This window comes from Tinamus guttatus, unplaced genomic scaffold (assembly GCF_059628265.1).
Source record: "Tinamus guttatus ecotype Peru unplaced genomic scaffold, ASM5962826v1 Tinamus_guttatus_pri_ptg001760l, whole genome shotgun sequence".
Taxonomy (NCBI): domain Eukaryota; kingdom Metazoa; phylum Chordata; class Aves; order Tinamiformes; family Tinamidae; genus Tinamus; species Tinamus guttatus.
In genome coordinates this window covers 1-13,812 of record NW_028290294.1, presented here as the reverse complement: position 1 = coordinate 13,812, position 13,812 = coordinate 1, and the positions used below count along the sequence as shown (strand labels likewise).

At 38.6% G+C, this 13,812-nt stretch overlaps 1 protein-coding gene across 1 annotated transcript in view; it reads left to right on the top strand.

Moving 5' to 3' along the window:
• Window positions 1-13,809, top strand: part of LOC148590083 (dystonin-like) — a gene marked incomplete at its 3' end in the record, with an annotated part of 39,802 nt that extends 25,993 nt beyond the window's left edge. Inside the window, exons 6-23 of the mRNA XM_088539494.1 lie at window positions 507-602; window positions 685-812; window positions 3,655-3,748; window positions 4,059-4,213; window positions 5,131-5,596; window positions 5,692-5,820; window positions 6,030-6,107; window positions 6,218-6,379; window positions 6,471-6,575; window positions 7,975-8,070; window positions 9,388-9,513; window positions 9,909-10,061; window positions 10,316-10,470; window positions 10,720-10,846; window positions 12,037-12,220; window positions 12,944-13,101; window positions 13,363-13,541; window positions 13,762-13,809. Coding sequence (XP_088395620.1) covers window positions 507-602; window positions 685-812; window positions 3,655-3,748; window positions 4,059-4,213; window positions 5,131-5,596; window positions 5,692-5,820; window positions 6,030-6,107; window positions 6,218-6,379; window positions 6,471-6,575; window positions 7,975-8,070; window positions 9,388-9,513; window positions 9,909-10,061; window positions 10,316-10,470; window positions 10,720-10,846; window positions 12,037-12,220; window positions 12,944-13,101; window positions 13,363-13,541; window positions 13,762-13,809 — 2,639 coding nt within the window. The remainder of the gene's footprint in view (window positions 1-506; window positions 603-684; window positions 813-3,654; window positions 3,749-4,058; window positions 4,214-5,130; window positions 5,597-5,691; window positions 5,821-6,029; window positions 6,108-6,217; window positions 6,380-6,470; window positions 6,576-7,974; window positions 8,071-9,387; window positions 9,514-9,908; window positions 10,062-10,315; window positions 10,471-10,719; window positions 10,847-12,036; window positions 12,221-12,943; window positions 13,102-13,362; window positions 13,542-13,761) is intronic.
• Window positions 13,810-13,812: the final 3 nt, after the last annotated feature.

The following is a 13,812-nucleotide window of genomic DNA, read 5'->3' as shown; positions in this document are numbered from 1 at the left end:
TAAAGTTCAGGTGATCTTTGCAGGGTTTCTGGCATGCAGTATTTTAAGTGATAGAGATGGGACAAACCGGGTTTCTATATGGAAACCCTCTTTAAGAGCTCCATATATGTCTTCATAAGCTGAATTTGATTCTTAAGAAAGATAGAGGAAGAATGATACCACCTGTTCCTTCAAAAGTTCTTTTGGACAATCCAGATGGTAATCAAAAGTAAAGCATATAGTATGCACTAGCATCACTCTCACACATATGTTAGTAGCTGGGCAATTGTTTTCTTGCTGGAAAAGACAGCATGTTGAAAATCTACTCCTTAACCTTTTTTAAAGTACAAGAAATGTTTTCCTGGCATATGAACAATCCAAAGCAAATTTTTAGTTCATTGCTGATCATTTTTTCACAAAAGTTAAGTAAAGCAATAGAAGAAAGTAAGCTACTGAAGAATACTAGGGGAGGGGGCTGGTTATATTCACAATAAGGAAAAGCTGATGGTATTTTTATGTTTCTATAGGCACTTTATAATCAATATTTGCTGTTTAAAGAAACAGAAATTCCACCAAAGGAGATAGATAAATCAAAAATTAAACGTCTATATAAACTGCTAGAGGTAAGTTTTAATATATATTGCGATATGTGTGAAAGTTTCTTTTTTGGTCACTTTTGATAGCAAATATGTATGAATTTTAAAGGTCTGGATAGAATTTGGACGCATCAAACTCGCTCAAGGCTATCATCCAAACGATATAGAAAAAGAGTGGGGGAAGCTTATTATTGCCATGCTGGAGAGAGAGAAAACCCTTCGGCCAGAAGTGGAAAGGTAAAGCTGATGGAAGGTTGGCGGGCCTGGGTAATATTTTTTTCTGCTCTTTTACCTCACACTGAAATCTGTGAATAGCTTTGTCCATGATAGAGTACACATTATTTTTTGTTAGATTGGTTAATTCTGTCTTTATTGAGAACTAGAGATCTTCAGGTGCACCATGCAGCAGTGCCATGGAGAAATACTGTGGGTTTGAGAAGGTCCTAATGAAGAGTAGTGCCATCAGTGCCATCAGAGTGCGTGGACGTAACTATAGCATCCTCCCTTGTGCAAATGGTCCGAGCCAGGTTTCTGTTACTTCACCATCTCACTTGGAGTGTACTCCAGATAAGCAACAGCCTTATTCTTTACATTAATGCAGATTTCATTTCGGGCATAGCAAGGCGGTGAAAGTCCTGTTGTGGACTTGTTTAAAAGCTGGTTGTACTCAGGAGCACAGGAAGTAGATGTGAAGAGCACACAGGTTTCTCACAGGGTGTCGCAGGTGTGACACGAAGCTTTGGACATCACTAGGAGCTGTGATTTTTTACATTCCAAGCAGTTTTAAACTGTTGATGCAGCCTAAGAGTTTTTGCTTATTGTTGATTCCTCTTGGAGTTCTGTGGCAGAAACAGGGGCTGCCCTTTCATGCATCTCAGAGAAAAACTACCCTTTTGTTAATTAATTAATTTAATTGAGTAATGCTTTAGAGTATAGATAGGTAGAGATGACACGGTCTGGATTCACTCTGCTCCATTTCAAGCATTCAAATGGAAGGATCAAGTTGTGAATCACTTTCTAATGAATCCTGACACTGACTTTCTAGTTCTAATAGGGTGATTATGCTCTCTGATTCAGGTGCTTGAAATTAGCTGCAAGTAATTCCATTGTATAGGAAATCTGCAAAAAGACCGATTTTAGTAAGAGAAAATCCCAAAGGGGGGCAGAGCTGCTTAAATACCAGTCATGTTTACCAAAGCAAGAGCATGGCTGTAATGGCTGAATCTCAGGGAGATGCTGATTCACAGCATCCTTGTGGTAGCTGCTGCAAAAGAAACTCTGATCCAGGAATCAAAGGGATCCCCACAAGGCAAAGCCCAGCATGAGAAGGCAGTGGGAGAAATACAGTCTGCTAGGCCTTGTAAATGGATCCATACTAATGTGCCAACAGCAAAGGTGGTGCCTGCCCTCACCAGAAGGAGTTCTATTAACACTTGCAGAAACTCTTTATTGAGAAATTAAATTATGTCTTTTTTATTATTATTTTTCATATGGTCTGTGCAGAAATAGGCATAAATAAACATAGACTCCCATATTTCAACATAAATACATTTAAAGTGGCAGATCATGTAGTGACAGTCACTGAATTCGGTGTTTGCTACAAAATGAGAGGGAAGTTAAGTTAAATGATTCCGATTTAGTGATAAAGTTAAATTATCATTTGATCAGGGAACAAACCTTGCTCCATTTATTTACCATATTACCATGATGTGTGGTGGTGATATTCTGGTACAGCTTCTGGGGTGGAGCGAAATGACACCCGAGTGAAGACTGAAATTTGATGAATAACTAAAACTTTACCTCAAAGCCTGAAAGTATTAGTGCAGGTGAGCAGTGTGTGGCCAGACTGGTGTTCGGGATCCAAATTAACTTGATGTTACTGAGGACAGCAGCAAACTTCTATTTCAAAATCAGCAGAGTTCACAATTTTCTCAGGGGTGTGTCTGTGCCTATGCTGTGCTCCTAGGCCTAAACGAAATCGTCCTAGACTGTGGGTGTCTTTTTCCGTGAGTTCAAAAAGAAAGAGCTGAAACACTGAAAAATCACCAAAACACACAAGTTTTAAACTAAATTATAAAGCTAAGGGCCATAGTTGGAAAAATGTGGAAGAAATTAACTGGAAAATTGCAGGGGGATGGGTTAGTGGAACAGAGAAGTTAACTGAACGTGTATTTGAACAGTGGTGTAATGATGGCGGCTTGGATGATGTACAGGTGTCTGAAATCAACCCGTTAAGAGCTGGCTAACTGTGATATTGCCACAGTTTTTTATTCTGTAGTTCTGTTTGAAAGAAAAGGAATCAACCCAACATGAAGTTTGTGTAAGAGTGGAGGGCACGGTGTTTCTCTAACCTCTGTCATGTTTGAAGCTCTTCATTTAGCAAGTCTGAGAAACACAAAATGTTTCTTTAAATGCATATTTTTCTTATTTGGCTTATAGACATTTAGTGACACTTAAGCAAAATATTTGGCACGTCTGTTTGCTAGAGACGCCCTAGTGCTGCTGCCTAGTCCGTACTTGCAAAGCCTGAGCACAAGGTAGGGAAGCCAAAAGCAAGTTACGTCCCTAGCCCCGGGCCAAGCCCTTTCAAGAGCTGGCACAGGGTTAATTGCTGGCTTTGAATATGCATCCTGGAGCCTATTTAAAGAGGGCGTGCTACATCTTCCAAAGCCAGTAGTGGAATTTCACCCCTAGAAGCTGTACGTTCTGTAGGAGTTTGATCTTTTTCATTTCTCAGCAAATGCGAAGAGCCCCCGGGATCGGTGCTCTGGATGTGAAAATGAATAGCAGTAGTTACAGCTATCACAGCAGTGATTCACTGTTCAGCAACAGTACCGGTGCTCGAACCAGCACCGACTCGAATGAGAATTTCCTTTCAGTTAATTGTGGCCCTACATTGGTTAAATCTTGTATAAGCTTTGGTAACGGCGCCTTAAATGGAACTAGGTAACATGGCATAATATTGTTTTCTGAAAGATGCTGTTTTCTTTCTTTTTCTTTTCCCTTTTGGTCTTTCTTTTAAAGTCAAGCATGTATAGTAACTAGCATTAATGCTCGTTTGTTTCTCCCAAATGCTCAGGCTGGAGATGCTACAGCAGATTGCAAACCGAATCCAGCGGGACAGCCTGAGCTGTGAGGACAAGCTGATCCTTGCCCGGAACGCTCTGCAGGCTGTAAGTCTCTCCGTGGTGCTTTACTGGGCTGCCTCAGTGCACTTACTGCTTCAAGAAACCTATTCTTTTAAGATTTTTGAGTGTGTACTTAACAGCTGGTATTTTCATTTTTGTTGATCTATTTTGTTTACCTTGCTGTTTCATTAAGAAAATGCCCAAAATTCTGTTGTTTTTTTTTTTAAGTTGTTAGATAAAATGTTTCACAATTGTTTTAAGATCCTGAAAAAAATACAGAAAAGTTAATATTTCATACAGTTCTTTTCTATTTGGTTTACCTTAAGGTTTTAATGACTCTCTTTTATTTATTCAGGATGCCAAGCGTTTAGAATCAGGACTCCAGTTCCAGAATGAGGCAGAGATAGCCGGGTATCTTCTTGAATCTGAGAATATGCTCCGTCAGCAAGTGATTGATGCCCAAATTCTTATCGATGGAAAATACTATCAGGCAGACCAGCTTGTGCAGAGGTATTTTAGAGTGTTCATTTATAGGAATAAATGTGTCCCAAATACGGATAACCACTATGGATGGCTTTTTTTTAAGTCTTTATGTCTAGGAATACATTTCTCAGTCTGTTGCACTGGCACCCAATTGAAGATTGTCAGGTATTCCAGTGGGTACGATGGCCACAAAATTTACTGAGGATAAAAGGATCTGTTGTATTCATCTGTGGAAATGAAATAGTTCACCAGAATGTGATTTAAATTTATATAGCTATCTGAGTGTAAAAAAAAAAGTAGCATGTGCTATAGCTAAAACCATTTTAGGACTCTCTAACTTTGATTTAAAAAATGTAGGTGATATTTCTGTAGGCAGGTGAGACAGCTTTAGGAATCTTCCCAGGTAAACAGCTGGGTAACATTAGTTCACTGACGAGGGCGTGTACAGTCTTAGCAGAAAGATACAACTTACCAGGATAATGTAATTTTATGAAAAAGTGGTACCAAAATCTGTCAGGATTCATCTTGCACTAGGTGAGATCAAGCAGGTAACAGCTGCCATAGCAGTTAACTGTAAATATTGGATCTACCACAACATGTGGTATCTTGTAGATTTTTCCTTTGCTGATGGTTCCTTAACTCTCTAGGGTAGCTGCTAGGGGCCATTCTGTGCTGATTACCTGGGTCGTTGCTCAATTTGCTCTTCTGCTATTTGTGTATTTTCACAAATATACGTATTTTTGTATATATTTGTGTATTTGTGTAACTACAAGGTGATATAGCAAATGCTTTCTGATGTGAGTGCTTACGTATAAATATTTTGACTTAAATTTTAAGAGATTGTGTGAATTGGTACTGCCACTCAGTTGAGCATGAAAAAGCTATCACAAGCATTAGTTTCAAGGATTTTCTGCTTAGTTTGGCCTTTTTTTTTTTTTTAATAGGGTTGCAAAACTTCGTGATGACCTGGTAGCTATAAGGACTGAATGTTCTTCCTTGTACAACAAGGGGCACGCACTGACGACGGAGCAGACAAAGCTGATGATATCGGGAATAACCGAAAGCTTAAACTCGGGATTTACAACAAGCCTAACCCCAGAATTAAGTGCTGCAATGACCCAAGGCTTCACACCTTCTTTGACTTCCTCCAGTTTGACATCTGGCCTTTCGCCGGGTCTTACCTCCAGACTGACACCAGCCATCACTCCTGCCTATACACCAGGCCTTCCGTCACCACGGTTAATTCAAAGCTACATGACAGGAGTAGATGGTGGGAGTCTGCAAACACTCAAACTGACACAAATCAGAAAACCTCTGATGAAATCAGCTTTTGTGGACCAGAATTTAACAGAAGAAGAAGTCAACATGAAATTTGTCCAGGATCTATTAAGCTGGGTGGAAGAAATGCAGGTAACAATCTTTATGGAAATAGTCTACTTCTAATTCTTACGTTAGTTCCTTGTAAGTCATCACTGATTTTTTTCCTTTTCCTTCTTTTTTGTAAGGTGCAACTTGATCGAGCAGAATGGGGTTCAGATTTGCCAAGTGTTGAAAGCCATTTAGAAAATCACAAAAATGTCCACAAAGCTATTGAGGAATTTGAATCTAGCCTTAAAGAAGCAAAAATCAGTGAGGTAAAGCACCATGTTCTTAATTTCTTGGATTACTCCTTTAGTGAATGACCTATGAAGTAAGGATGAATAATGGAACTGTGCAGGTTTCTGGGACTAGCTTTATTTTTACTTCTGATCTCCAAATGACAGCATAAAATCAGGAGATGTAATTGTGAACATAACGTGTTTAATCTTTTTGTTGTCTTTTTCACCTTGTCTACCAAATACAGATTCAAATGACAGCCCCTCTTAAACTCAATTATGCAGAAAAATTGCACAAACTGGAGAGTCAGTATGCAAAACTTCTGGTAAGTCCGTCCTATCTCTTTGGATGTTCAGCTTCTCAGTGTGCATTGTCTTTGGTAGGGGGCGGTTTATAAATCTTCTTCCCTTTTTTTTTTTTTTTTTCCAAATAAAGAACACCTCAAGAAATCAGGAGAGGCACCTAGAGACTCTTCACAGTTTTGTGTCCCGTGCTACCAGAGAGCTGATATGGCTGAATGAAAAAGAAGAGGAAGAGGTTGCATATGATTGGAGTGACAGAAACACCAATATAGCAAGAAAAAAGGAATATCATGCAGTATGTATTGGTCTTATAATCTGGAGGTAATAAAGTCACCTGTAATATTTTAACATTTCTAAAATATTTCTATGTTCTTTGAAAAAAAAAGGAATTAATGAGAGAACTTGATCAAAAAGAAGAAGTTATTAAATCCGTTCAAGAAATAGCTGAACAATTGCTTCTTGAAAATCACCCAGCCAGGCTAACCATTGAGGTAAGTTATTAAACACAGCACACACACAAGAGAACAATGCTGATTTAATAGGCCTTAGATTTAGAGGGAAAAGAAGGGAAGCGCTAACTCATAGGAAATTACTCAACAAGAGTGGATAATGAAGCTTTTTTTTCTCTTCTCTTCAGTGTCTCCTACGTACCTCTGTCTTTCAATTACCAGAAACCATAAGCATTTGTGTACAATTATGGTTACATTTTGGAGTCCTCATTGTTTAGACAAAAATCCCACAAAAGTCTAAAATGAAGATGTAAAGAGTTGGTCTGTACAGACGTTTCTGCCTGTGGACTTGCATAAAGCTTCTGTAATTATTGTTACAAATTGCACTGGCAGACTGAGGGCACAAAATAACCCTTATGTGGTTTCCCTCACATTGAACTGGAGGAAGTTTCAGGAGAGCACTTCCAGTCACCTACTGTTAGTATTGCTTCCTGCTAAGTTTTAGGACTGCTTTCCTGGATCTTTTGGTCAATAAATTACAAAATTTGCTTGGACGTCAGAATGTTACTAGGTAATGTGGTTTATTTCAGGCTTGAATCAAATTATCTCTTTATCAAAAAATTATTGTAGATACTGTAGCATTATAATGAGTTTCCAATGTCAATTAATTTTCACTGTAGATTTTCAAGAAAAGAATAAATACTGGCAGTGGCGGGGTAAAGATCGTAACAGCAGAAAATTGTGATGAAGAAACCCTAACCCCTTTCCTTATGTTCCATACCCTGAGTCACTTTTTTATGTAGTATAGGGGATTATATAATTTAAAAGTATATGCTGTTACTAATATGCATTTATTGGCGTAGTATGTTAATATATGAATATATTAAACATAGATATTATGAAACCAGGCCATTGCATGTGTGTAGTAGGTTTTTATGTCTGCAATAATATTATGTTGTGGGGACACCTTTAAAATATTCTTAAAAAAAAAATATTTAAAGAATTATTGTCACCATTGCAGAATAATCTGTGTGCATTGATGGCTTAGTCTGAGAATCATTAAAGTGGACAAAAAGATTCCTTTAACTTCACTTTGAGAGTTCAGAAATGGAGATTTTTGCCTGCTTTAGAGATGTCAAGAGTACCCTCTACTGGTGATTATTGGTGCAGTGCATCTCTAGGGACAGCATTACCAGGCAGCGTAGGACACATCCTTCTCATAATGCTACAGTTTTACAAATTCTTACAAATATTACACAAAAACATTTTCTCTGTGTGTGTATATATTCAGTGCTCATGTCTAATGGAGATTTGTTTTAGTGGCAACTCACTTTTCATGGGTAGGGATATCAGGTCTAGATGCAACATTACTTTTTTCTCCTGAATCCAAAACATATTCATTTTTTTTCCTTTTGTAACACCTCTTTGTTCCCCCTAACAGGCCTATAGAGCTGCAATGCAGACACAGTGGAGCTGGATTCTGCAGCTCTGTCATTGTGTTGAACAACATTTGAGAGAAAATGCTGCATATTTCGAGGTAAGAAAATGAATCAGTACAAATGTGAATGTCTTATGATCATAGTCCAGAAGTTTCACTGAAAATTCTAGATCTTCTCTCAGCATAGCTGTGAAACTGAAATTTGTCATATACAGTTGTTAGACGAGGCATACTCCCACAATAAGATAGCACACTGGCATTGTCTTTTCTACAGTTTACATCGGTTTACAGCAGATGAAAATCTGGTGAGATGTTTTTGCCAATTGACATAGGTGCATGTGGAAATAGAACCTGATAATGAAGCCAAGTTCTGTATGTTTCATGCAGAAGTGCAGTGGATAAAGCTTCTGTGATCGGGTGTAGAAAAGAGGCTGGTTACTGAACGCCAAGGAATAATATCTAGGTGCTGGTTCCTGGTCTAACCAGATAGATCTGGAACATACAGCATTAGTAGTAAGCAGTGCAGAGAATAACCCAACAAGAGAGATGTCCAAGAAATTGCTTTACTGATTATAACTCTGTGTACTCAGCAAATGATGCACTACTCAATAATATACATGAGCGTGGAAGAAATAAGGGTTTTTTCATTTAGAAAAACATTATCTATTTACCAAATAAGTATCTTTAGTGTCTTCTGGCATGGGTGATTGAAGAAGGTGTTGGGATGAGATGCCTTTAGGACTGAGAAGGGTGAGAGCCAAAGGTCTGGAAAGAGGGGCAAAGGAAAAGACAAAATTGGGACATTTTAGCTTCCCCTGGTAGGAGTGAGAAATGAGAATTCTGGGTTTGAGAAATGAGGTTTCAGGGATAGAGGGGGTAAGGATTATCACAGGACTTTCCCTCCCCAGTCACCTCATCCACGACCCCAGTTTGGCAGTGGAGATGCACACACAGTGTTGTAGTGCCAAGGGTTGCAGCTCATTTCCCCTCTTTCCCCGCATGGGCACTCCTCCTCAGTTCTGTAGCTTGTTTGCTGCAGTTTAGAAACTTCATACGTGCTTTCTATGTGAAAGTAATTATAATTCCAAGAAGGTAACAATTATTTCAGAAAATCTTTACCCTGCAGGAACAGTACTTGCCTAATGCTCAGCAACTGCTGAATGTGTTATGCATAAAGATAGCAGAGCAAGTAACTCATGTTCCAAGAAGTAGCAAAGGTGGGTGCCTCCTTGGAGTGGACATTTAGATATGAGATCACGAATACTGTCATGTGGTACACCAGTTACTTCAAACTACTGTGAAAAAAAAACAATTTCAAAAGGCAAAATAATAAAAAGAAAAAGACACTTTTTAGTGTAGCTATTTGTATACTTTTCAGGTTTTTTAAGAATAATCAAAATATTTATCTCATCCTAGTTTTTCAATGATGCCAAAGAGGCCATGGACTATTTAAAGAATCTAAAGGATGCCATATACCGAAAATACAGTTGTGATAGATCCAGCAGCCTTCATAGGCTGGAAGACCTTGTCCAGGAATCAATGGTAAGAAAAAGAATGTAAAGATCTTACTAATATGAGTTATAGTTAGTAAAGTGTTCTATGGGTTGTAGTTGGATTTGAAATCCATGCTTTGCAATTACTCCCTTAAAGGGAAGGAATAAAAAATGACCATTTTAGAACTTCTAATTAAATAGCCACAATTGTCCTTGTTTAGTGGCTGCTTTTCATGCCCTTTAAATATTTATTTATTTAATTAATTTTACAATAGCAAATGTTGTGGGAAACCACTGACTTCAGAACGGTACTTCTGTTCTTGTAAAATGCATTACTTTTAAGAAACATAGTAAAAAAAATCAGAAAAAAGCTAATAGCATCAAAAAACCAGCACTGGGTTCTGGCCACCTTTCATGATGTGTTCTTTGCTTGACTGTTTTTAGGAAGAAAAAGAGCAGCTTTTACAGTATAAGAGCACAGTGGCAGGCCTTGTGGGAAGAGCAAAGGCAATAATTCAGCTGAAGCCAAGGAATCCGGACTGTCTACTCAAAACATCCATCCCAATTAAAGCCATCTGTGACTATAGACAAATTGAGGTTAGAACTTTGAATATCCTAAGATCAATCACAGACATGAGAATTCAGCTAAAGTTCAATTAATTACCACGTTCCTGGGAAACACTGGGCTCCAAATGTCTTCCACATTCATAAACAGCAGCAAATCCCTCTGTTGCCTTGTTGGTTTTTGTTGCTCTGTTGCTTACTGGATGACACTGCTTACAAAAGTGCTTTTTAAAAGTATTTCTGAATGCTTAGCTCATTGAATTGTTCTGCTTTTCTGTTAATATTAGATAACTATTTACAAAGACGATGAATGTGTGTTAGCAAACAACTCGCATCGTGCTAAATGGAAAGTCATTAGCCCGAGTGGTAACGAAGCCATGGTTCCATCTGTGTGCTTTACAGTTCCTCCACCAAACAAAGAAGCAATAGATACAGCCAACAGGTAGGGGCGAAATGAAAACTGCAGGAAGTATGTAGCTGTAATGTATTTTTAATACAAATGTGCTTGTTTCTTTATGTAGAGAAACAGCAGTCCCTTTGTGTTAGAGCCAAGGAAACAGTTCTCTTTTTAAATTCATTTATATGAAATTCAGGTTAAAATGCCTGTTTTTTTTCCCCTCCCGTCCCAAGTGATTCCAGTGTAAAGCAGGTTTTCTAACCTAAAATGGGAGTCTGTCTTTCTGCGTTCCAGGATTGAGCAGCAGTTCCAGAACGTTCTGGCCCTGTGGCACGACTCTCACGTGAACATGAAGAGCGTGGTCTCCTGGCGGTACCTCACGAGCGCCATTGAGGCGGTGCGCGCGGGCAACGTGGCCTCGGTACGTGCCCTGCTGGCCCTCCTGCTGCGGGGGGCTCTTAGCTGCGTGCTGGACAGCCACAGGCTGTGCCACCCAGGTACCCTGTGCTGTAATCAGCACTTTACAGCAACCCTTGTCTTTCCTGTGGAAGTAGCTGGTCCTGACCACACAGGTTGCCACCATGATGCGTGCTTGGGTACATGTTAGGAAGGCACACGGAGGTTATATCATTAAAGCAAGTTTAGCCTTAGTGTTAATCTGCCTATGCTCGTCCTTTTCTCCCTTGAGGGACAGGATCTCTGGAAAGCAAAAGTGTTAAAGAGATCTGGGGAGAGGCATTAGATTCGCTAGGCTAAGGATATTCTTTGTGGCATCTCCCTCTACCCTTCCCTTCTGTCCCTCCTTATTTCTTTATAGTGCAACTTCTTAGAGAAATGAAGCATTTACTCTTGAATGTTCATTATGTTCATTTTTTTCACTCATGCTTATCTATAGTTTGAACAGTTAAGTAGCTGATTGGTATCAATTGATTAGAAACAAAATCCTGATACAGGTAAAAATATCATTATCTCTGGCTAAAAGAACCTTGTGAGATTGCTGACATTTACAGTATTAGATGTACAGCATGACACTATTTAATATAATACTTTATTATTGGGCATATGACAAGATTGGCAAAAACCTGCCTTCAAGCTGTTGCATTAGAATCTGTAATACCCCAAACGATGTATTCACTCCAAATTTCTCCAGTTGCTGTTTGAAAGAGGCAGTGTGAAATCATTGTGGAAATGGCCCTTCTTCTGAAGCTGTTGCTGGCTGCCCAAATTTTGCCATATGGCACAGGTAGAGAAATGGTCTCTCATGCGGGTGGCTTAATGCAGAGTTAATACTGGCTTTAAAGGTGGAGAAGAATTTTAGAGTAAACTTCTTTTTTTAGCTAATGTTCTGATTTCCATCAAGTGAACTCTAGCCTAAAAGCAGCCATCTGCCATTAGCACTTTGAGGGAAGTATTGGCAGTTTTCCTTGCCCACGCAGTTCCCATATATTCCTGAGTTTTTTGTGGAGGATGATCAAAACTCTTTTTTAATTTAGCAGATCAGAAAATACTGGTTTTAGATTTAATAAATAAATAAAGAAGGTCTCGCAGGCAGCTGTCAGAATTTTTCATCATTGCTGACTTGTCCTTGGGTTTATAATCTGTCTGTTGCAGATAAAAACAATGTTGCCAGGTGAACATCAGCAGGTATTAAGCAATCTGCAGTCCCGCTTTGATGACTTTGTGGAAGATAGCCAGGAGTCCAAAATCTTTACCAGCTCCGATACAGCCCAGTTGGAAAGGGAGGTTAATGTTTGCAAGCAGTACTATGAAGAACTTCTGAAATCTGCAGAAAGAGGTAAAACACTTTGCTGAGAAAAGGAAAAGGTAACCACAGCAGAGGTTGTAGTTCGTAATAGAATCTGCTATCTAAATGTGGACTGTAGTGAATGCCCAGTTTTATCATATAGATCTTGTTAATGTAGTAATTCTAGACGGATAAAGAGCCATCATTTGACATTGGGCACAATTACATTGTACAGAAAGTTAAAGAATGTTTTAATATATATAGGTTTATTAACCTGTGTAAAAATGCGAATGTTACTTAATACACAGTGTCACAAAAAATTACCTCCAAGAATGTAGGCTACACAATAGCAGTTAACATTTACATATTCCCAGAAATTATTTTTAGCTACTGTCATTTTAACTTTTTTTTTTTTTTTTAAATACAACAAGCACCTAAACCTAAAAGTATCTATTCTGAGTTACTGACAAGTGCTTAATGACTTAGAGGAACTTAGTGCAGAATTGATGACTGTTTGAGCACAGTTTGCTGTTCTCAGGTAAAATGTATTGTCCTGTGTGTCTGAAAGAGAAGATGAAAAAAAGGTCCCTGGAGGCCTGCTGTGCTATTATACCTGATACCACTGACTGCAAGAATCGGTCTTCGAGTTTAGCAGTGTCTGCATAAGAGATGGTGCCTGTGTTCAGAATGAAAGGTCGTAGATGGAAGTGCAAAGCAACAATCTAAATAACAGTTAAATGTGGCTTTTTTTCTCCCCTTTAACACCTTTAACAGAGGAGCATGAGGAATCTATTTATAATCTTTACATCTCAGAAGTCAGAAATATCAGACTTCGCCTGGAGAGCTGTGAGGAGCGGTTGATCCGGCAGATCAGAACCCCAATGGAAAGGGATGATCTACATGAAAGTGTGTTTAGGATTTCAGAGCAAGAGGTGAGCGCTTGCAGAAGACTTTCTTCTCAAAATGAGTTTCATTTTAAACCAGGTATCTCGAGATCATTGACTGTAGCCAGAGAGGGGAGCAGTGCACCTTGAAAGGATGAGAGGCAAAATTGATCTTTGGATTTGTGAGGAAAAAGATGCCAATAAATAAAAGTTTGACTTTCTCTATGTGTTTTTTATCTATATTGGTAATAATATGTAGAGAACACATCAAGTTGATAAAAGCACTTTCAATTACCTTTCATTTTTCAGAAACTGAAGAAAGAACTGGATGGACTCAAAGATGACTTGGGAGTGATCACAGATAAATGCGAAGAATTTTTCAGTCAAGCTGCTGGTTTACCTTCAGTCCCAACTCTGCGCTCTGAACTCAATGTTGTCATTCAGAATATGAACCAAGTTTATTCCATGTCTTCCATTTACATAGATAAGTATGTAACTAGTCATCTTCCCTCATATAAGTTTTAGCTTACAGTTTTTTCTTCAAAATAAATTAAGTAGAAAGATATGTATGAATAAGGGATGAGCAGAAAGGGAGTTAAAAATGTTAATGCTGTATAAAAGGGCTGCTAGTTACCCCCTGACATGGGAAGACTGAAGTATTTTGATGTTATTGCATGTTTAGTTAATGAGAGATTACTCTTTTTTCAGATTAAAAACAGTAAATTTGGTACTTAAGAACACCCAAGGAGCAGAATCACT